The 23,721-nt window shown below is 46.2% G+C and overlaps 1 protein-coding gene and 1 pseudogene across 15 annotated transcripts in view; both read left to right on the forward strand.

Moving 5' to 3' along the window:
* Cacna1c (calcium voltage-gated channel subunit alpha1 C) overlaps positions 1–23,721 on the forward strand; it is a 623,917-nt gene that overhangs the window by 580,023 nt on the left and 20,173 nt on the right. For 12 of the 15 annotated variants that reach the window (XM_085840086.1, XM_085840073.1, XM_085840074.1 and 9 more), the window contains 8 exons: positions 362–394; positions 3,231–3,359; positions 5,241–5,306; positions 6,325–6,416; positions 16,854–17,019; positions 17,685–17,812; positions 18,392–18,488; positions 20,538–20,640. In XM_085840086.1, coding sequence (XP_085696212.1) covers positions 362–394; positions 3,231–3,359; positions 5,241–5,306; positions 6,325–6,416; positions 16,854–17,019; positions 17,685–17,812; positions 18,392–18,488; positions 20,538–20,640 — 814 coding nt within the window. The remainder of the gene's footprint in view (positions 1–361; positions 395–3,230; positions 3,360–5,240; positions 5,307–6,324; positions 6,417–16,853; positions 17,020–17,684; positions 17,813–18,391; positions 18,489–20,537; positions 20,641–23,721) is intronic. The other 3 variants (XM_085840084.1, XM_085840076.1, XM_085840083.1) reach the window with 1 other exon arrangement.
* Positions 11,531–13,674, forward strand: LOC147003842 (nuclear receptor subfamily 5 group A member 2 pseudogene; annotated as a pseudogene).

Here is a 23,721-nt window from a genome sequence, read left to right on the forward strand (position 1 = left end):
GAAACAGGCTACCTGAGAACAAAAAGTAAATAAACAAAAATTGAGCTCCCGCCACAAATCTGGAAGGCCTCACTTCCTCCTCTGTATTGGGGCTGAGTTGTTTCACACACAACCAGAGGTGGTCACTGAATAGAGCAGGAGAATCTTGCGGGTCCTTGTTGGCCGTGTGGCCCAGTGACACCTAGCCCATGTTCTCACTGGAGTTCCTCCCCCTGCCAGGCCCACGCTTGTATATTTCTTTCACCTGTTTCCTTATGCCCTGTCCTACCACTGTGTTGTTCCTCTGTTAGCCAAGACCTAGAATACCAGGCTCTTCGTTGGAGACTCATTACAGCTTATCTCTGTCTGCCTTTCTTTAAAGCCAGCTGAACATACCCAATGCTCTCCCTCTATGGTAAGAACAACCCTCCAGACCACATTTCCAGCTTCTGTGGCTCCCCCTCTAGCCACCCACGTCTTATCCACCCCGATTTCCAGAGCCCTGGGAACCCAGCCCAGCTCCCATTGCATGTGGCCACCATGTCCGTTGTGTGCCTTAACTGCCTGTGCTCACGTGAGCTGTGCAAGGGTGTGTGTACAGTGGTGTTCCTCTACTTCCCCAAGCTTCCTCTGGGTGGTGAGTCACCGTGACCCACTGGGAGAGAACTGGACCCATGCTATTTCCTGTTAAACATCCCAAGGATGGTGTGTTTCGTCTAATGTAGGAATTTGTGAGGGGTGCTTTTGAGAACTGTGACTAGGGCTCCAGGGAGAAGACAGAAGCAGGGGTGGGGTCCAGCTAGAAGGAAAGGCAGTTCTGATTAGGTCTATGATGACTAGCTTACCCCAAGCTTTGCGTGGAAGGCTGTGAAAGACCCACACTGGGATTTGCTGTGGCACAAGGGTTGGCCCTCTAGAGTCTCTGCTGTCACCCTGAGCCTTAGTCTTACATCTTTCTAAGTTCCTTGAGTTCATTACATGTGCACTAGAGTCATTTTCTGTAACATGTGGGAAGCAGGAAAACAAACTATCCAAACCAGCCCTGGTTGAGGAATGTCCATTTCTTTTGGCTGAGTGGTAGCCGTGCCTCACCACACGACCTTGAAGTCTCCTTGGAATGGCTTCCCCTAAGAGGTACATCACGGCTTTCAAACAAGGCTAATGATTCCCCAAGCCCCTGACAGCTAGATTGAGAGATGTAGTGGTGGTCTCCATAGCAGCCCACCCCGGCCAAAAAGCTGCCTAGGAAATTTTGGGGGTTTGGTTTCTTAACTCATCAGGCCTAGGTGTTCCAGTGGCACCAGCTTTACAAAGGGTTTGCACCCACAAATGAAAGCCCCACTTAAGCTTGTTTTTTGTTTTCTGGTGGGTGGGTTTGGGTGGGGCTTTTTTTTCCTTTCTTAAACATGGCAGAACTGACAGATAGTAAAACCTCTGAGCTCCCTGTATGCTGCTCTGAGGAACAAGCTTCTTTCTAAGGACAGAAAATAGAACTTAGAGGAGCCAAATGGATGCAGTGGTTATAGGAGCCAAAGACATCGTGCGGAGGACCAGCACATTGCTGACACCTGTGAGTCTGTCCACTGCCTGGCAGCGCTAGTGTCTTAATGGCAATTGGGGTGATTCCAGTTTTAAAATATAAGAAATGTTCTGACCATTGTCTGAAAACTAGGACCCTATGGCTTGGTTTCTTCAGAGCCCATCCAATATGAAGTGTGGGGCTGATTTGGAAAATCTGTCCCAAAGTATCCTGCCTCCTCTGGGGGTGGGGATAATTAACATGGAGGTTGGATATGTCGCCACTCCAACCTGTTGCCCCTTGCATTTTCCTAAAGTTCGTTACTTATACCCCTCCAGATAGACCTCAGGGATGGACCAGAAGGCCATAGAAGAACTGAAAGGGCTTGTGGAGCCTCAGGCTTTAGTACTAAGGAATAGTTCAGGGTACGGAGAGGCACAGTGCTATGAGGGAGGCCTGATCTAGAAACACTGTCAAGCATAGTAAGAGGACAAGCTAAAGAGATGGAACAGGATGGGAGAGCAAAAGTCTTAAGACCCCCTCCTTCAAGGGGTGCCTGGGATGGGAGCCATAACAGGAATTCCTAGGGTCCTTTCTCTCCTGGTGTTGCTCCCAGCAGGGCTGGGTAGGCTGCACTAGCTTCAGGGAAGGCATAAGGGCTCTGACCAGCTCGCAGGGCTTTGGAACACAGTCAGTTGCTCACGTGAGCGGGGGTGGGGGAGGACTAGGATATAATCAGTTCTTGTTCTCAGGCATGGGAGCAATGTTACTTGTGCCCCAGAGATCTGGCCAGGCCTGTGTCTGTACCCGCAAGCTCCTTCAGACTAAGACACCAGTCATGAACCTTTGGCCCTAGACTCTAAGCAGCCCAGAAATTCTAACCCCTCCTCAGCTCCCCATGCCTCATTGCTGCCTCCATCTCTTTTTCTCTATCCATGATCACACAGCAGATACCCTGCGTGGCATTCCACAGTAGTCACGTACCAGACTCAGCCTTTCCTGGGACTCAGTGCAGATCCTTTTCCTGCCTTGTCCTGGGGGCATCCCCAGGTCTCCAGACTGTGGACCTCTAGGGAAGGTCACAGCCTCTGAGGCTACGAGAGGGCAGCCATTCCAGAGACTGTAATGAAGTCTGGGACTGTGGCCCTCCCCTTATAATACAGAAGCCACTACCACCATTTCCCAGCAGCCATTTGGGCCAGGTCCCTGGAAAATAGAAAGTGGAGACTGAGAGAAGTGAGACTTGAATGGCCAGGGCATGCATGCTCAGAGGCAATGTCAGACAGCTGTGTGGGATGTCACCACCATCTACCCTCCTGACAGAGCCAAGTTCCACCCACAAGGCAGAACTGAGAAGATAAGAACTTCTGGGTTGCTTTCTCCCAACACAGGACGGCAGGAGCCCCTGGGGCAGTAGCTCTCTGGGCTCAGATTCCAAAGCTTATAATATGTGAAGAACTTGGAATTATGGGAAAGACGAGGATAGGAAAAACAAAGTCATGGACTCAGGGCTGTGACATAGCATAGTCCTTAAGGATGGGCTGCTGACCTAGGAAGAAAGGTGTTGGCCTCCCACCTCACAAACAGAGAGTCGGGCCTAAAGAAAGAGTCTAGTGCAGCTGGCCCCACCCTGGCCTGCCTCCTTTCAACCAATGGCTGTTTCTCAGAGGATCCCTTCCTGCCCCACCTTCTTGCTGTGTTAACTGCACCCCCTATTGCCAACGGGTTCTAGAGTGCAGAGGAGAACTCCCGCATCTCCATCACCTTCTTCCGCCTCTTCCGGGTCATGCGCCTGGTGAAGCTGCTGAGCCGCGGGGAAGGCATCCGAACCCTGCTGTGGACCTTCATCAAGTCCTTCCAGGTAACCATGCACCCTTCCCCTCATAAAGCTGGGAGTGAGACAACCTCTGCTGCTCCCAGGACTTAGAGCAGCCCAGCGTTCCAATGTCACTTTGCCTAAGGCTCCCCTACAGGGGCAGACCAGGAAAGAAACAGCTCCAGCCCAGTCTACAGGGCCCAGGATTGGCTCTCCTTCTGTTCTAAATGGCTATGTGAATGTGTGATAGCACTTGGATTTCCTTGTTTGGAAGAGAGAGGGGATGAGAGTAAACCTGAGATTCCAAAATTCAGGGCTCAACACATTCCACAGAACTTACCGGAAAAGGAGAATTGTAAGGCCAGTTCTGAGGAGTGCTTTGTAAGTGGAAAGCTCGTGAGAAGCCAAGCTGTTAGGATACTTGGACTCTTGGGAAAGGATTGTAGAAATTACCCACTGTCCTTCCGGGATACCATGAAAGCCAGCTTCTCCCCCACACATCCACTCTTAGACTGCCTCAGACCCTGAACCTAGGGCTTTGTGTCCCCTGCCCTGGACAGCACAAGCTTAGCTAGGACATGGAGCCTGCCCCCATCCAGGGCTCAAGGGTGTGATTGTACCCAGACGACTGTGGGTGTGTTGTGGTTCCTTGCCTGCCCTGCTTGCTGCCCCTTCCAAACTCTTAGCTCTGTGGGCAGTGCCATCCACAGGTGCCACCTCGAGGTCCAGCCCAGCTGCACACAGAGCCACTGTTCTTCTAGTCATGGCCTACCCTGCTGGCCCTCGACCCCTAATGAGAGCCTGCGCCCCACCCCCCCTTCGCAGGTCAAGGTGAAGGGAGTTTCTAAGGATTTGAATCCTTGGCCCTAATGGGATCAAGACAGTAGACTGATCCTGGTAGAGGCCCCTGAGACACCCCAACATTTCTTTATAATGGGAAGTGGCTGGGGTGACCTTGAAGAATGGGACTTGATCAGGGAACCCACCTTACACTAAAAAATGTTGTGATCTCTCAGTGCCATCTAGTGGTATATGAGCAGCATAATTCCTAAGCTAGAAGGCCAGGTGCCCAGGATCGCACAAGCCACACAGCACCTCCTCTGAAGTGGCCATAGCTCTGTCTAAGGGGGACTAAAATATGTCGATCCAAATCATGTGTAGGCTGTTGCGTTGTGTTTCACAAGCCTCAAACCATTTAAATGCCACACCCCCTGCTGAGTTAGCGTTACCGTTTCTCATATTCAGATCAGGAAGCAAGTCCAGAGATGTTAAGTAATACATCTGAGCGCTAGAGCTAGAAAGTGGGGAAACAAGATGCATTTCTCCTCATTAGATGTTTTCATGGCAATAGCGCTGACTGCTCACTTCTGGGGAAGTAATTGGATAGAGATGGGATGTAAGCTGCCTCCTCTCCACTTTTCCCTGGTGACTCCGGTCATCCTGTTGTGTAACTTCCATCCCTTCCCCTCCCTTCTTTGTGCAAATATCTAACTGTAGTCTGAGGAGGACTGCTCCTTGGTTGTTCGCAATAAACAGTATGGGGCTGCCTCCATTACTCTGCAGCCTGCTTTTAAAACCAAAAAAGAAACCCTGTGGACTAGGACCAGGGCTCAGTGGAAGAGGCCCTCAGCTCCATCCCCAAAAGACAGGTGGATAGATGGATGGATGATAGATATACGTGTGTACATACACATACATATACATGCATATACATACATACATACATGCATACATACAAGACAGACAGATTCCTGAATTGGAAAGCCAGAGCCCACCTCTCAGGTTCTCTCCTTGGTGCTTAGTCCTCCCTAGTCAAAAAAGCAGCAGACTAAGACTGCCATGGACCAGGGAAATGCGATGCTTTCTGGGAAAGGATCCTGCTGGCTGTACTGCTGGGTCTCATAGCCTCTCTTTGCTTCCTTCTAGGCCCTGCCCTATGTGGCTCTTTTGATTGTGATGCTGTTCTTTATCTATGCAGTGATTGGGATGCAGGTATGAGAAACTCTGCTTCCTTGGTTCCCTCCCAGCCCCCAGAACCATAGCCTTCATCCTTTCCTCCCTCTCTCCTGACTTGTGTTCCTGCCTGTCACTCAACACTCAAAGCGCTGCAACTTCCCCCCCAGTAGGATGTGGTATAAGCCATGGGCAAGAGACAACACAGGGATTCCTCCCATCTTACAGAACCAGGCTTGGGTTCTGCAATGGAAACACTCATGAATTAAGCAGTGGGCTTCAGGAGAGAACAACCTCATCTGAGAGGTGGCAGGAAGCGGGTGTGTCCCACCAGCATCCCCTGCTTTGATGGATGTGCATGATTTGAGGTGGGGAGAGAAGAGAAGGCACTCCAGTCCTTTTCAGGAGCCCCCTTCCCAGGGGCCCGCTGCCCTCTCTGTTCCCTCAGCCAGAGTTCCTCCAGCCTTCAAGACTCCCGCTGAGTCTTTCCAGGTTCTATAAGGCAGCACCTCCACAGCCATGCTTGTATCTTCCCTTGGCAGCTCCCTATATAAAATCCCTAAAAGTTCTGTAGGGCAGGGGGTAGGGTGCGTTTGTGCTTTAAAAGACAAAAGGGGCGACCTTGACATCAGAGAGCAGGGAATAACACAGGCAGGCCTCTGATGTCAGCAATAAGGCAAGCTTGTCCAAGCTCTGGAACACCCATTCCGGATCACTGCAAAATCCAAGAATCACTGTGCATTTGAGTTCTCAGAAATGCAAAGGCTGAAAGGCAGTGGGCCCTGGTCCTACATTGAGTATCCTGATCTCAGCATTCACTTACCACCCCAACCCCAGCTTCCCCTGGGCGGAGGGACATTTCCTGAGTGACAGCTGAAGGCAGGTTTCCTCCCAAAGTTGTCCATGCTGGAGCCGGGGTCCAGGGATCGTGGACTAGCAGGTGTCTGCTAGGTCACATCGGAGACTGATTGGCCAGATAGTCCCAGAGTTACTGTTAGACAGTGGCTGGAGCGGTGCGTGCTGTCCTTCTCGGGTCCCTCACTTCCTCTTTCTTCAGGTGTTTGGGAAGATTGCCCTGAATGACACCACAGAGATCAATCGGAACAACAACTTCCAGACGTTCCCCCAGGCTGTGTTACTGCTGTTCAGGTGGGTCTCAGATGATGTAGGTGCATGCACACGTGCACACACACACACACACACACACACGTACACAAGGCTACTGCTGTTCAGGTGGGTCTCAGATGACGTAGGTGCATGCACACGTGCACACACACACATACACACACACATACACACATACACACACACACATACACACAGGGCTACTGCTGTTCAGGTGGGTCTTGATGACATAGGTGCATACACATGTGCACACACACAAACACACACACACACATACACACAGGGCTACTGCTGTTCAGATGGATCTTGATGACATAGGTGCACACAGGCACACTTACAGGATGGTAGCCCAAGGAGAGAGAACCAAGGGATCAGGAAAAGAACGGCCTCTTCTCCCTCCTGGCCAGGAAGTCTCATTACCATTTACACCAACTTTCCACATGCAGCCACAAGGTACCACACACATCTGAGAATCCTCTGCCCCAGCCATTAGAGAGCCAAAGATTAAACACCAAGAGCTCTGAGGCTTAGCGTCTTACCTGGCACGTAGGATGGACCTGAGTCTGTCTCTTATATAGCCATCTCTCTCTCTTGGTTCACCATGATCTACTTATTTGCTTCCATCTTCTTGTCTCCTTCCTGTTTTGCATGGAGTCACACTGTAAGCTCCATCTAGTCCTAGGCTGGTAGGTGGAACAATGTCTCTTCTCTCCAAAAGAAGTGCTTGCCAGGTCCTTGAGGTCCTTTTCCAGAGCGTATGGGGAAAAAAGGCTGCCAGGTGATGCCGCCTCCAACCATCTCCTACAGGACCTGGTCCCACGCCCAATCAAAGTCCAGTTATCAAAATGACGGTGTTCTAAATATCAGCTTGGCGTCACTGCCTCCCAGATCACATGGCCTCAGAACACAAAGCTATCTAGTGTGAGCTGACATTTCACAATGGCAAGCTTATGCCACACTTAAATACAGGAGATGGTCACAGACCTCAGACTGGCCACCGGGCTGGTCTCTCCCTCTTTTCTCAAGTTCCTAATGTCAGCAAGTGTCTTTTCAAAGAGCAAACCTCTGATGCTGCTGAGAATGGAAAAGAGAAGGGTGAGAGAGGGCTCCAGGTGAACCGGAAGTGGTGAGGAACTTCTAAATGGAGGAAGGTAGATGGGGTTCAGATCCAAAAGGGTGAGACTTGAGACGAGCACTTTCAGACAGTTTGAGACCACAGAGGGTGAGGCAGCAGCCAGGAGCATCTCCAGCCTGACTGTCAACAGACTCAAGGGACAGGAGAGACCTGAACACTAGGTGAACTGATCCCCTGGGACTTACATTCTGGGGAAGCTCTGCTATGGTCAACAGCATTTGCCTTCGCACCCCAGGGCTTTGAGGTAGGAAAGTCCCAGCAGAGCTGTCCCTCTGAGAGAAGCCACCCACCAGACCCCTCACCACAGCTTGCCCGCGATCTGTGATCCCCAGGGAGCTTCCGTACTAAAAACTTTATTCAAAGAACAAATGACAATAATCCCAAACTCTGAGGAACATCAGAGATGAGGGGTATCTGTGTCACTCTTAAATTACAAACAAATGAACACACAGGAAGAAGGGAGGGAGCAGACCCAAAAGATGTGAAATTGAATGCAATTCGCATCGTTAACGCTTCTGTCACATTAGAAGAAACAATGGTCGCAGCCATTGCTAAACAGAGCAAAGAAGGAAGAAAAAATACAACGGTTAAATTTTTTTATCTCCTCTCTAAAATATTTTTAAATAGATGAGATGTATAGCAGAAAGGATACAGCTAAAAATGAACTGATGAAAGATCAGCGGGGTTACTATATAACTGAAGTACGATGAAATATATAAATTATGAAATAAAGATTAAGACAGAGAGAATGGAGATAGAAAAGTCCTACTGGGTGATAGACATTCCAGACAAGAGCAAAAGAAATGAAGAGAATAAAACAACAAGCTGATCAAAGAAAATTTCAAAAAAAGACTTATCCTTCTAATTGAAATAGCCTACTGAGTGCAGAACAGGTTAACAGGAAAATCTTTAACCCTCAGGGGGGATGGCTCCTGCCTATACCCTTAGAACTCAGAAGGCCAAGGCAGGAGGGTCATGAGTTCAAAGCTAGTTTGGGTTATAAGACAAGACCTTTTTCCAGCTTTATCTACAAATATCTAAAACTGTTTATGACTTTTTAAAATGCTAACAATTAAAAAAAAATCTTCAAGGTTTCCAAAGTACAAAAACTGTAACACACTTAAGAAGGGGAAATCCTTCAAAGCTGGTTTTATTTTGGTTGTGTTTTTTGAGGCTAGCTGTACAAAGACACTATATCCCTAGTTAACATAAATAACAAAAATCCTCAACAGAATGCCAGCAGACTTAATTGAACAGTATGTTAAAAAACATCATTCAGCTCTTGCAGGAGGGATTGAAACCTGGAATGACCATGTGGCATTCCTCATATGCCAACCAGGAAATACAGTGCAGTACATTAACAGATAGGACATAAGCCACGTGGCATCCCAGCTGCTGAGAGTTCCTGTGTGACTCATCTGTGTGACTAGGGGCAAAGGGATGTAAACGTGTGTGTTAAATATTGAAAGTCAGCAACTAGCTGCGTAGAAATTGAATGTGTACGTGTCAAGGCATGGAAGGAGAGTGCGTATGGAGCTAAGTGCGCGGTGCTTCTCTGACAAACACAAGGTCAGATTCTGAGCACTGCCCGAAAGCAAACCACTAGATCAAAAACTGGACAGGGGAAACAACAACAGTTTATCAAAAGGAAGGGTAACTGTGGCACTAAATATGGGGAGCGGGAGGGGGGAAGGAGAATGAAGTAAAAGGGAAGAAGAAAGACAATACAAACAAGATACTAAAAATTAATCTTCTTAAAATTTTCCACTAAAAATCAAGCTTTACCATCAGCAACATAACTCAGTGACTAAAGGTGCTTGCTGCCAAGACGGCCAAGACTGACAAGCTAAGTTCAATCCACCAGGGCCCGCAGACCAGAAGGGAGAACCGACTCCTGAAGTTGCACTTTGACCACCACACATGGGCTGTGATGCACCACACACAAAATTAATTTTCAGGTACTTGATACCAACAAAAAGTTTAATAAACCAATAATATATAACATGTAATATATAACATATAATAATGCATAATATGCAATATATGATATATAATAATATACTACAATAATATATTAATATAATTAATTCTAATTAACACATTAATAATTATGTAATACACAAGATAATGTGTGATATAAAATATAATGTATAATATATAGCATATCATATCATATGTAATATATATGTATATGCTATATTTTATGTATTACCTATGATATATAATTAATATGTTCACTATAATTATATTTATATATAATTATATATTAACTACTATATTATCTAATCTATAATACATATTACATTTACTAATTGCAAACAATATAAGCTTAACAATATATTGATTGGAAATACGTATAGTAATAGAACACAAGGAGAAGATAAACCCATAACGGACTGACTAGATATACAGTTTATAAAAAGTCATAGTTTGGGGGCTGGAGAGACGGCTCAGTGATTAAGAGTGCTAACTGCTCTTCCAGAGGTCCTGAGTTCAATTCCTAGCAACCACATGGTGGCTCACAACCATCTGTAATGGGGATCCGATGCCCCCTTCTGGTGTGTCTGAAAACAACAACAGTATACTCACATACATGAAATAAACAAATCTTTCTAAAAAATAAAAACAGTCATAGTTTGCCACAGGTAAAGAGCATCTAAAGAGCACTAGAGGTAGATGACAAGAGGTGTCATCCATAGATCTGACCTCAATGAATGGAAAAAAGACATATTCTTATTTAGCACCCAGGAGCATCCATAAAAGTACCCACAATTTGGGTCACAAGGAATTTAACAAGCTCTAAACCTTCTTCAACATTAATACAGCAAAGCTAGAAATAATGCACAGAAATAAACCCTTTAAAATCTGTCCACTTAGAATATTAAGCCACTCGACTTAATTAATAGAGATTAATATTCAGCTGTGAGTTGAAGGTGCAGCTTCTTAGCCATGGGAGCAAGAGCCAGGATGGGCAGTGCTGAAGAAAATCGGAGCCTGGGCATCCTTATTCAGGAGATTGTATTAGATAAGCAGATGGGCAAATGAACATCAAAAAAAGCCCAAATTATAAAGGAATTCACTCATGAAAGTGAAAGTTGACAGAATTTTAAAAAATAAATAAAAAGGTTCTTTTAGCAATATTCCTCAGAAGGTGACTTTGAAAATACCAATAAGTAAATATGCATTTATGAAATATAACCGCTCATAAGACAAAGGGGCAACAGCAAGCATGGGAACATAGCGTTATCATGGATGTGGAGATGATCGTTAGAGTGGCAAGTGAATGCCTCATTTTTGCCTCATCTCTGAGATGAACAGCTACCTCAGAGGGGAGCTAGATATCTTTCTGGTCACTGGCTGCCAGAAACCCTTCAAAGCAGACAGTGAACACAGCATTGCAACTCCTACAAGAAGCAAGTGGCACTCAAGTGGCCTGTGGCACCTGGGTGAAGGCTAGGAGGGTGACGTGGGCTGGAGCAGGGCTGCTTTTCTGCACCGAGGAGCAGCCCTTCCTGTTGTTCTGTACCAATGTGCCCTGGAGAAAAGCTATGCAGATCCTATGCCAGGTCGCCTTGTGTCTTTGATTTCAAGGTTGTGTGGGGAGGTAGAACGATATTCCTGATTGTCTAGGGCTGGTGTGTCTCATTACCTGGACCCTACCAAAGCTGGCAAGACTCACAAACATTTCAATCTCTTAAAGAGAGATTAATATTCAGCAATATTTTGTGAAAAGGCCTACAGGTGAATAATATAAGATACACAGAACCAGAACTCCTAGGGCTCCAAATCCTGCCTCCTCCTCAATTTATCCTATAACACAAACACTACCATGCTGCTCTGAGCAAAGTAATATATACTTAAAAAAAAAAAGTAAGAGATCAAACTACACTAGAAAATGAATAAGGCCAAGGAAGCCACGAATAAGCTCCCAGGGGATGCTGCACTTTTCTCTGAGACCATCCACCTCTCTACTGCTGACCAAAGCCAGCAAATGGGAGGGTTTTCAAAACAAGAGCAGACCTCTTAAAAGACACAAACAAGGTTGTGTCCCTTCAGGGGAAGAATTCTTTAAAACAAAAATCTAGGACTCTTCCCCAGCTCCAAAGTTAGATGATATGTAGTATCATCTAATTCTGCACAGCTAATTCAGCACACATAGATAGGTAGGGCCAGAAAGTGTCTGCACCAGGATCAGAGACCACCCCTCCCCCAAACTTGAGGAACAACTGGGGGTGAGGGGGAACATGCTTGCTGGCCTTCTGATGACACCAACACCCAATTCCCGAGCACAGCCACCTTGTCATGCTACCCAAAGTAGAGACAGGAGCCCCAGGACTGTTCTGATCGCTTGGGGAACAGAGGCAGATGCCAGAAAACATGCAAGTGTCTCAATCTAAAATGGTGAATTATTCCTGTGATGAAGGTCTTGAAGAGCCATGTCCTATGTGTGGCAATAAAGTATCTGGCCGTCGTTATGGTCTCTTCACCTGCAAAAGCCTCAAGAGTTTTTTTTTAAGTGAACTGTCTAGAACCAAAAAAGGTACATGTACATAAAGACCCAGAACTGCCAAATGGACAAAACGCAGAGAAAATGATGTCCTTACTGTTGATTCAAAAAAAAAAAAAAAAAGTATCAATGTTGGAATGATGCTGGAAGCCGTAAAAGCTGATCACATGCGAGGAGGCAGAAATAAATTTGGGCCAATGTACAAGAGAGACAGGACCTTGAAGCACCAGAAGAAAGCCCTCATTCGAGCCAATGGACTTAAACTGGAAGCCATGCCTCAGGTGATCCAAACAATGTCCTCAGGCCTCTGCAATTCAGAACATTCATTCTGCCTCCAAAGGCCTACCTCTGAGCCCTGTAGCCTTGCCTCCGACAGACTATGACAGAAGTCCCTTTGTCACATCTCCCATTAGCGTGACAATGCCACCTCAAGGCAGCCTGCATGGTTACCAACCCTATGGTCACTTTCCTAGTCGGGCCATCAAGTCTGAGTACCCAGACCCCTACTCCAGCTCGCTTGAGTCAGTCATGGGCTACTCCTCCATGGATGGTTACCAGACAAACTCCCCGGCCAGCATCCCACACCTGATACTGGAACTTTTGAAATGTGAACCAGATGAGCCTCAACTTCAAGCGAAGATCATGGCTTACCTACGGCAAGAGCAGAGTAACCGAAACAAGCAGGAAAAGCTGAGCACATTTGGGCTTTTGTGCAAAATGACAGACCAGACCCTGTTCTCCATTGTTGAGTGAGCTAGTAGTAGTATCTTCTTCAGGGAACTGAAGGCTGATGACCAAATGAAGCTGCTTCAGAACGGCTGGAGTGAGCTCTTGATCTTCGATCTCATCTACCTGCAGGAGGCGCGTGGGAAGGAAGGGACAACCTTCCTGGTTACTGGAGAACGTGTGGACTACTCCACCATCATCTCAAACACCGAAGTCGCGTTCAGCAACCTCCCGAGTCTCGCACAGGAACTCGTGGGGAGACTCCATTCCCTCCAGTTCGATTAGTAAGAGTTTGTGTGTCTGAAGTTCCTGGTGCTGTTCAGCTCAGATGTCAAGAATCTTGAGAACTTCCAGCTGGTGGAAGGTGTCTAAGGGCAGGTGAACCCTGCCCTGCTGGACTACACAGTTTGCAGCCACCCACAACAGACTAAGAACTTTGGACAGCTACTGCTTCGGTTACCAGAGATCCGGGCAATCAGCAAGCAGGTAGAAAACTACCTGTACTACAAGCACGTGGATAGGGATGTGCCCTATAATAACCTCCTCATTGAGATGCTGCATGCCAGAAGAGCCTAAGTTCCCACCCCTGGAAGCTTGCTCTAGGAACAGAGACTGGAGGGAGAAGAGGAGGTGGAGGAGGAAAACAGAAACACAATGCTCTGAACTGCTCCAAGCAATGCTAATTACAAACTTGGTTTAAAGACACTGAATTTTAAAAGCATAATAATTAAATACTTAATAGCAAATAAATGATATATCAGGGTATTTGTACTGCAGACTGTGAATCAAAGGCTGCATATCCCCCAAAGGATTCATATGAAAGACATTGTAATGGAGTGGATTGAACTTACAAATGGAGTCCAATACCACAGCAGAATAAAATGGACAGAGCAATCCTTGTATATTTAAACTAATCTGCTATTAAGAAATTCAGCCATTGATCTGTGTTCTTAATTGGATTTGTCCAGAATTACTCCATGGTGACAATGAACAACTCAAGAATACATGGGCTGTGCTTTGGCAGTCCCTGGCCCCTCCCCTGCCACACCCCTACCTCTCCACCCCTCGCCCCAGACCTGTAAGCCCTGAAGCTATTTTAAGGACTTGTGTTCAGCCACACTCAGTAGTAGCTCCACTAAACCATGATTTCTGAATGTCTGTGTCTTAGACCTGCCAAAAGCTAATAGCAATGTATAAATATGTCAGCTTTCATTTTAAATATGTTCTGAACTTTGTTTTGTCATGTGTTTGCAATTTAAAAAAAAATAGGTAGCATCCCTCTTCTATAAAAGCATTAGTTAATATCAGGGGAAATCAAACAAATCTAAGCCAATACTCACAACAAGCAAGTTAGATCTTATTTCAGCTGTTATTGCTGAAATGTGGCTTTGGCATGGTTGGGTTTCATAAAAATTTTTGGCCAAGAGGCTTGTTAGTATACATCCATCTGTTTAGTCATCAAGGTTTGTAGTTCACTTAAAAATAAACCACTAGACATCTTTTGCTGGGTGTCAAATAGTCACAGTCTAAGTAGCCAAAAGTCAAAGCATGTTAAGCATTGCCAAATAAAGGAAAGGTTGAGCTGCAAAGGGGATGGACTCAAGGTTCATTCCAGTTGTGACTTGCGCATACCCTAAACCTGGGATGCAAAGGCTGCATATGGCCTGGAAAGACAGGAAAGCCAGTCTCCTACAAACGAGAATGGAAGATCCTGGCCTCTCTCTAAGTCATAGACCAAAGTCTGCTGCAGAACAAAATACTGGAGGGCAGAGATAGCAAACCAAGTCTCCAAACAATGCTGTCAGTATTAGCATGCGATGCTGTGGGCATGGAAACCTTGCCTTACTTCCTGGTCCTAAAAGGGAGCAGTGCAGATGTGGATCAACAATTGGTAAAAATAAAGTATTCATACTTTAAAGTCAAATTTTTAAAAAAAAGACACAAACAAACAATAAAAGCTCAACAACAGAAGCAGAAAAAAGTGCTATGAGCAAATTTATACCAATCTAGGGATCTAAATGAAGTAAGCACTTCATTATTGTTGTTGTTGTCATCGTCATCATTATTATTATAATTATTATTATTATTTTAAGGCAGGGTGTCTACTTATCCCTAGCTTGCATGGAACTCACTATATAAATTAGGCTGGCCTCAGACTCACAGAGATCCCCCTGCCTCTACCTCTGCCTCTGTCTCCAGAGTGCTGAGATTAAAAGTGTGTGCCACACATCTGCCTGAAGTACATGCTTTTATCTAGGAAAATATGAATTATACAAATTTTATTAAGAAGAAAAGCTTTGCTCCAGGGTAAGACCACACATCCAATAATATTTGGGCATCAATAAAATGATCTTGATAGTTTTTTGTTTTGTTTTTTTTTTAGGAAAAGAAAAAAGATTAACTAGAAAAGCATTGATAAGTCAAGAAACTACAAATTTAGAGAACAAATTTTTCTTTGAAAATTTTTCCATGAGCATAGATTTATGGACTGCCACTAATCACATAAATCAAAGTGAGTAGAGCCAGTTAGTTCAAGCTTATCAGAGGTAGCAGCCTTCCCTGCGAGGTGCAGATTAGTGCTAATGTTAACACTGAAATGCTCTCAATAAACGAGGAGCATTAACTACAGTAGATCTTGAAAAGGCTGTCAAAATCCCACCCTTTTATAAGGCCCGCGATGGTGTGTTTTCATCTGTGAGTGAGGAATAAATCATTCCTAGTCATGCAAACTCGGTAACAGAGGCAGGAACTTCCCCACTCAGCCTAGAAGATGAACTAGTACAGATGTTTAAAAACAGAAACAAGGCGTTATAAACACTAAGATGTGGGGCACAGCCATTCAAAGACAAAGGACACAGGCAAGTGTGGAAGATGCTAGCAGATCAGCTTTGTAAAGAGTGGGTAGATCAGTGAGCTGGGAGAGCCACCAAGAAAATCACCAGCTTGGGCTAACCAGTCAGTAACTACATTAGACAAGATAGTGTGCTGTCACTTTTTATGGTCAATATTTTGTTGAAAGTTCTATCCAGTGCGATAATGTAAGACAGATGAGCTGGAGAGATGGCTTGGTGGGTAAAGTCCCTGTCCTGTGAGCACGAGGACCTGAGTTTAGAGCCTCGGTTGCTGTGGTGGCACTCTAAACAGAGAGAGAGAGACACAGAGAGACAGAGAGAGACAGAGACAGAGAGAAAGTATGTATGAGTGTGTGTGTGATTTGAATGTATTACAATTAAAATAAATAAAGCTATAGACAAGCCGTATACCAAAGTGAGACTTTTAGAGCATGGAACTAACAAAGGAATTATTGTGAAAATACCAAGGACCCTTCAAATGAACAAGGAGATACATAGCCCGTCACTCTAATGAGCAAAACCATGAACATGCCGTCAAGAAGAGTCCAAAACCAAAGCTCTCATCCTGATAATCATCTTAAAGGCAAATTTTTAGAAAGATATTTCTTTTATTTCCTTTCAAGACAGGGCTTCATGTAGACCAGGGTGGCCTAGAAAAGCCAGATTTAAATAGCAGTGGAGTATCTACCATTCCACACCATCACCTAAGGAATGTCCTTTAAAATTCACGAACACCAGTGACATGGACAACACTGGTCTGAACCGGACAAGTGCCACCTGGACAAAATGAAGACATGAAGCATCCCGACTTGGTGGCTCCGTTCCTAAGCAGACACCCAAGTCATGGACCTGCATGCTCACTGCAATGTCAACTGTGACAGCAAGAATAACCTTTCTGAGAAACCCACTCATAACAAGGGTAGATTTTTTTTAATATACTCATAGAGCGAGTACTCCTGTGTAGCAGTGAAAATAAACTACATCTATGTCTACACAGCCTCATGTAAAAATGCCATACAGATAAAAGACAACGTTTTCAGAACTTACTGTGCGTCTAAAGTTTTGAAACATTCAGAATAAGGCTTCGGATGCCCATATTTAATGAACATGATTGGCGTTTGGTGGCTGTCAGATGCTCAGTTCCTTTTGGTAATTCCTCCTGAAAGGTGAGGCCAAGGGATCCTTGCCTGCATGGGTGGGAGTGGTCAGCTGAGGTCAGACGCTCTTGCCTCTCTTTGTAGGTGTGCCACCGGAGAGGCCTGGCAGGACATCATGCTGGCCTGCATGCCAGGCAAGAAGTGTGCCCCAGAGTCTGAGCCCAGCAACAGCACGGAAGGGGAGACCCCCTGTGGCAGCAGCTTTGCTGTCTTCTACTTCATCAGCTTCTACATGCTCTGTGCCTTCCTGGTAAGCAGAAGTAGGACTCGACCACACAGAGATGGAGTCACTTTCGGGGCAGCGTGGGATCAGGGCAGTCCCACCAAAGCAGTTGGGAAGACTGAATTAGTAGAGATGCCTCACCCCTGAAAAGAGCTAGAAGCCTTGGCCCAGAGCAACTCAGCTAGGTTCCTCATCCATTTACAGCTCTTGTCATGGTAGCATTGCTATAGAAGGCAAGGACGTGTGGAAGCTTGGCATGAACTTGTATGCCTCTGGTACATTGCTCAGGAGTAAGAGAAAGATGGCCAGACAGAGCTTCTCTCTGTCACTGGCTTCTTGGTGGAAAGGAAGCTGTTCTGTCTACGTGAAGGGTTCATCCCTCACAATGGCTCAAGGGAACAGTGTTGAATTCATGTCCAAGGAACCCAAATTCTTACAATCTGGCTGGTGAGGTGGGCTTAGTGGACACTGGCTGGTGAGGTGGGCTTAGTGGACACTAGCTGGTGAGGTGGGCTTAGTGGACACTAGCTGGTGAGGTGGACTTAGTGGACACTAGCTGGTGAGGTGGACTTAGTGGACACTGGCTGGTGAGGTGGGCTTAGTGGACACTAGCTGGTAAGGTGGGCTGACTTAGGCAGCACATGTGTGAAAGTCTGAGAAACACACCTCAATGTGCCAACTGTTCCCTGCAGATCATCAACCTCTTTGTAGCTGTTATCATGGACAACTTTGACTACCTGACTAGGGATTGGTCTATCCTCGGTCCCCATCACCTGGATGAATTCAAGAGAATCTGGGCCGAGTATGACCCTGAAGCCAAGTAAGTTTCTAGAGGGACCTGTGGCTCCCATGCTGAGAGAGGGGGTTGAGTGGCCTGTAGAAAAAGTACGAGAGGGTCAGCACTGGGTATGCTAGCTGAGATAATCAGAAAGCTGGCAAGATGAGGCCAAGTACTGTTCACTGAGCTGGGGAACATATCAGTTGAATGGAAGAATAAAAGATTCTAGTGTCAGAGGAAACTAGAAAAACTTATATCGGGTCATTGAGGGACAGGTAAACTTTAGCTCCATCTCAACCTCTGGTTTAGAGAAGCTCTTATTTACCCATAACTGTTGACTGACCATCCCTAAATCCCCTCCAGCCAAATGGTTAGTTGGCTGAGCAACAAAACATACTGGGATTTAATTGCATCACTAATGTCCATTCTACCTGGAATATAGTGCTAACAGATGTCTGTGTTGAACTATAACATGTGCAATGGATTTGTAGTTCCATCGAGTGTCTCTGTACTGCTCAGAGCCTGCAGACAACCCTGGAGGAACACCCCTGCATCTGGCCCTACCAGAGTACCTGCATGCTGGCCTTCTGATCGCCATTCCTTCTGTCCTTCCTTCTCTAGGGGTCGGATCAAACACTTGGATGTGGTGACCCTCCTCCGTCGAATTCAACCCCCACTGGGTTTTGGGAAGTTGTGTCCTCACCGTGTGGCCTGCAAAGTAAGAAGTGGCTATCCCTGAGGGAAAGGACAAACATGGGAGGCTAGCTCCGTGTTTTCCTTTGTGATTATTAAGGGAATAAAGATACTTTAGGTATTTTAAGAAACAAATGTGAGCAAGATTCTATTTTAAGGACTCTTCCATATCTTTATTCCCAAGGCTATAAAAGAACAATAGTCATGGTGAATGCCTTGTGCCCCGGTGAGAGAAATAGATATCCTATCTGAGTAAAGGATTGATTCAGCCCCTCAGCCCACCACCCAGGCATCCAGGTGACCTAGGGGGATGGGTTAGGGATTTTTTTTAACTGAAATCAGAGAACCATTAGAGAGGCCACCAGTATTCTATCATCTCACCAAAATGCAAGCTTTACCCAGACTAGGATCTGCTGGCTTGCTTGGTTGGTTGGTTGGTTGGTTGGTTGGTTGGTTGGTTGGTTGGTTGGCTCTATCAAGTTCCTAAGTGAGTCTGTGATCCAAAGCCAGTTGGGACAAACACACTGGCTCTGATAAGCACAGCCTCTGGCAGAACTTGAGAGTAAACACACTTAAATCTGCTCTTGATCCTGCCATGTGACCCTGTAACTGCTGAGGGCTGTCCCTCATTCCATTACCATTCGTCCCCCATCCTCCGGAGTCTGTGTTTTCAGTGAGAATCCTGATGAGCTCAGAAAGAGCTGGGGAAAAAGATAGCAGAGAGAGGAGCTGTAGACGGGAAGAAACACAAAGGGTCAAGTAATTGATCTCCCTGGATAATCCATTTATGGATAAAAGAGTTGAGGAAGCATAGGACACATACTCATGCTCTGTGGTAGTCATATCTTCCTAACCAGTATCCCTGCCTATTCCATAAAAACTTCTGGAAGTTTCCAAGGGTCCAGAACATATGAGAAACAGGAGCCTAAAAAAAAAATTTCTTTGGTTCAGTTTTGTAGGCCTCAGTCTGCAATCACTTGGGCCTATGACTTGGGTCTGTGGCAGCTCCTAGGACATTATGGTTGGAGTTTTTGGAAGAAATCCATTCAATACAGGGCCTCTTTACCTCAGGAGCAGAGAGGGAGAAAGAGAAAGAACCCTAGATCCTGATACCCTCCCCAAGAACATGGCTCCCAGTAACGTCTACCCACTAAACCCCACCTCCTGAAGGTTCCACCATTTCCCAAGAGTACCGAGACAGGGAACTGAGCCTTTACAGATAACATTTAGGGTTCAAGCTGTAAGAAGTTCAAATCAAATGTAAGGTCTTCAAGCAGCCTAGAGGTATCTGAGGTGCACAGGTCATGACCTCTAGATGGGCTTGAGAGGGCAGACAGCTGGCACTGGAACTTCCTAACTTGGCATCTAAGAGACTCAGAATAATGTGTTCGCTTGGGAAGAATCCAACCCTTAGCAAAATATGTACAGGAAAATATGTACAGGAAAATATGTACAGGAAAATATGTACAGGAAGACCCCATGTGGTGTAAGAGGTGACATTGCTGCCATTCACAATGGGCATTCTGCTCTTTCTCCTGATGACCCCTGTGTGTGCTGCTGGCTCACCAAGGGAGTGGGATGCCAAGAGAGCAGGTTTCAGGGGTGGAGGGCAGCAAACTCCTGTTAGAGTGAGTGAGTCTGAGATTAGGTTTGAAGGAGAGGTAAGCGTGTCTATATTCAGAGCCTTTTCATATTCCCAATCCATGGGAGTATAGATATTTCTGTCTGGCAGGCAAGTGGTGCCTAGAAAAGGCCTGGCACACGGCTGTTCTTGCTGCTAGTAGATAGCACAACTGTATCTGTAGGTATGGCACAGAGCGGGAAAGAACCCTTTGAGGATGCAAGGGTCTAAGGAATTGGGGGGGGGGGGGGCGGTACAAGAGTGTTTAACCACAAAGCCCAGTTTCTCCCTGAAAAAGCTTTGAAAGCTGAAAACACTGTGGTGAGGCCGTGCATACCCGTCCCACTCCCAGCTGCACCCATCCAAGTTTCCAGGAATCTCCCAGCCTTCCTGCCATTGGTTAAGAACTGCCTGCCTGCCATTGTCGCTGACTCAGCCTCCTTTCCCCTGCAGCGCCTGGTGTCCATGAACATGCCTCTGAACAGTGATGGCACAGTCATGTTCAATGCTACCCTGTTTGCCCTCGTCAGGACAGCCCTGAGGATCAAAACAGAAGGTAATATAACTCTTGCGGACCACTGGCAGGAGGATGCCTAAGAAGGTCTAGCATCCCTGATAGACTTGTATTAGCAGCAGGCTTGTCTCCCAAACGCTCAACTCTCTTTTGAAATTTAAAGGACCTCTGTGGGAAAAATGACCTTGACTAGCAGTGACTGTGGTAAATAGAAGTTACTGCATGTGATTGCTAAGGGTTAGAATGCCACGTGTGCTGTTCGCTGTTCCCCCGGGCTGCTTACAACAAGGGCCCTTCTAGTTTGCCCTGTGGGTTAGCAGCAGCCCTGGTGAAGGCATCTGTTGTCTACCTCACTGGTAAGTACTCTGAACTGCTCTTGTGGACACACCCCCAAAAGATGCTTCTGCTCCCCAAGACGCCTAACTTAAGTGTGGTCGAAGAACAAAAGCCGTGAGCTGCTCAAAAGGCTACCCGCCTCTGAATCTGTGAACCCCCATATCTGAGGGGAGCCCAGGAACCTGCATTCACAGCTAGCTGCACAGACATCCCATGGATGAACTAGAGTTTGACATCACTGTTGCAACCTGAGAGGCCCAGGCTTCCAGCCAGTGTCCTCGATGCAGCAGAAAGGCACTGGGTAGCAGACACAAGAGGGCACAGCATGTGTGTAACTCCTTCCTGGCTTGCTTCAGTTTCCATATTGTGAAATAATGAAAGGCAGTGGCATCCGTCTTTTACTTCCCTGGGCCACCCAGCGAGATGCCCTCTTTAGTTGTGTTCTTGCAGAGAGTAACAGACATGAGGGAACTGAGAACCAATCCTGCAAGATCCAGGTCAGGATAATAAGCCAACCTTTCAGAAAAAACAAAAGTGGGTCAAATTCTCCTGGTAAACTAAAAAGACAAAAACAAACAGACAACGACATTAGTAGTCAGTGCAAAACTTCCATCTGAGGGAGGTATAAATAGGCCTGTTGCTGGCGAGAGAATTCAATGCACACTTAATGTGCGAGTATAGATAACAGACAACCAGAAGGATGCTTGCTGATATATTAATATTCAATACTTCTGAACAGTGTGTATCCACATGTCTGAAGGTGAATCAGAGCTGATCTTCCCAAATTGTCTGTAGTGAATATTTTTTTCTTTCAGTTCCAAGGGAAGGTTCTCCTTTTCCAAGGAGAAAAGACAAAATGGTTTCTAGAAGGAACTTCTTGTAATACTTAAGGCTTGGTACAAATTAATAATGTAGGTTTTTACTCCAGGAAGGAATAAGAAGCATTTGTGCATAGAGGCCAAGATTTAGCAATGCCGAAGATGCACGGCACAGGCCAACCAGATCTCAGTGAACTGATGCCAGTACCCGAGGGCCACACTGAGGGGCTGCCAAATTCTCAATCACGGATAACCACTGCTAGGAGGCGGGAGTTCCTGAGGAGAGAAGCCAGCCAGTGGGACATACAGTTAATTAAAGGTTACAAAACCCACTTAAGACATAAAGGCTCTTGGCGATAGCCACTAAGGCATGAAATACCTCAGGACTCAAGGCTGAGCTTCATCCAAAACAGGCCTGCTATGAGCATGCTACCTAAGTCTGGGAACCAATACCACGCTCAGAGAAGAAATGGGCGGAAACACCAACATGTGTAAGGCTAAGGCATAGTCTCCGCTCCCCCGTAAGGCGTTTGTAAAAGGAAGTAATTAGAAAGAAATGAACTCACACCTTGAGAACCAGAACCCTGATCCCAAGCCAAGTATCAAGATGAACAAGACTTTTTTTTTTTTTTTAATTGGAACACTGAAGGAGAAGAAGCTATTTAAAGATATTTAAATTAGGACATGGAGGGTAGCTCAGTGGTAGAATGGTGGCTGGCATGCACAAGGCCCAAGGTTCAGGCCCCAGCACTGGAAACATAAGCATATACACTATGAAATAATAATTGGTGCGTTGTTATGGAAACAAATGAAAATCTAAAAGATGTGGAGGATCCTTTGGGAAATGCATCCGTGCCTTAGGTCTGAACAAATGATCTCAAATGTGGTTCTTCTCACAATTTACGAGAGCAGACACCCAGAGTGTGGTGTTGGCAGGCTGGCTCTTTCTGTGAGGCCTCTCGTAGTCTCGAGTACCTGGCTCCATCCTCTGTCTCCGCTGCTCTCTTCACGGTGTGACTCACCTGTGTGCCTCTGGCCTTTTCCTCTTGCTCTAATGGCACCAATCACGTGGGATTCATGGTCCACCTAACACATTATTATTTCACTAGTGAGCTCGGTGAAGACCCCGTTTCTAGGTAAATTCACATTCTGAGGTTTCAAGGAGACATGAGTTTGGGGTATTTTTTAACCCAATGCAAAAGTTCATTGGCACATTGGTTTGCTCAGGATTCTTTCCTGCATGTGTCAGAAACCACCAAGACCAGAAGGGTTGTACACACCTGCAATCCCAGCGTCTGAAAGCCCAAAGCAGGAGGATCATGAGTTTGAGACAAATCATAGATACATGATAAACTCTTGTTTGAAAAAAAACAACAAACAAAAACTCCTGGACCACCTTTAGTGAAGGGAAATGAAGGGCTGTTGGGATGCCTGGGAGGTGTTCTGGCTTCAGTGCAGTATGAATTTGATGCTCGAGGCGCTCAGGAGCCATTGCCCTCTCCTCATGACCACCACTGCTTGCCTCCCATGTCCTAATCCAGAGTTGTGTCTGACCTCAGGCAGTCTGACCCCAGAGCTCACATGGTTTGCCATCCCCTCCCATACGATAACTGTAGCTATCAGCCATATCCTCTTCCCATCTCTCTGCAGCAAACCCCATAGACTTCACAGCTTCAAACAACACCCAGTTATTTAGCTCACAGCTCTGTCCGAAGTCCAGCCAGAGAGAAGTGTGGGGAGCTCTGCTCAGGGTCTCAGTACACTAATTAGGCCATGCTTCTTCCAGAGGCTCAGGGGTGGGGGGAGGGGTGGGGTGGGGCTGCTACCTCCAACCTCATTCAGGTTGTGACCAGGATTCTTCTCTACTTTGTGGGAGATCCACTACTTTTTGGATCCACGAGTGTGTGGTCCCCACTTCCCCACTAGCTGCCTGTCACCCGGGGATGTCTTAGCTCCCAGAGACTACTTC

Source organism: Mus caroli, unplaced genomic scaffold (genome assembly GCF_978045245.1).
Source record: "Mus caroli unplaced genomic scaffold, Mus_caroli_1 scaffold_7, whole genome shotgun sequence".
Classification (NCBI taxonomy): domain Eukaryota; kingdom Metazoa; phylum Chordata; class Mammalia; order Rodentia; family Muridae; genus Mus; species Mus caroli.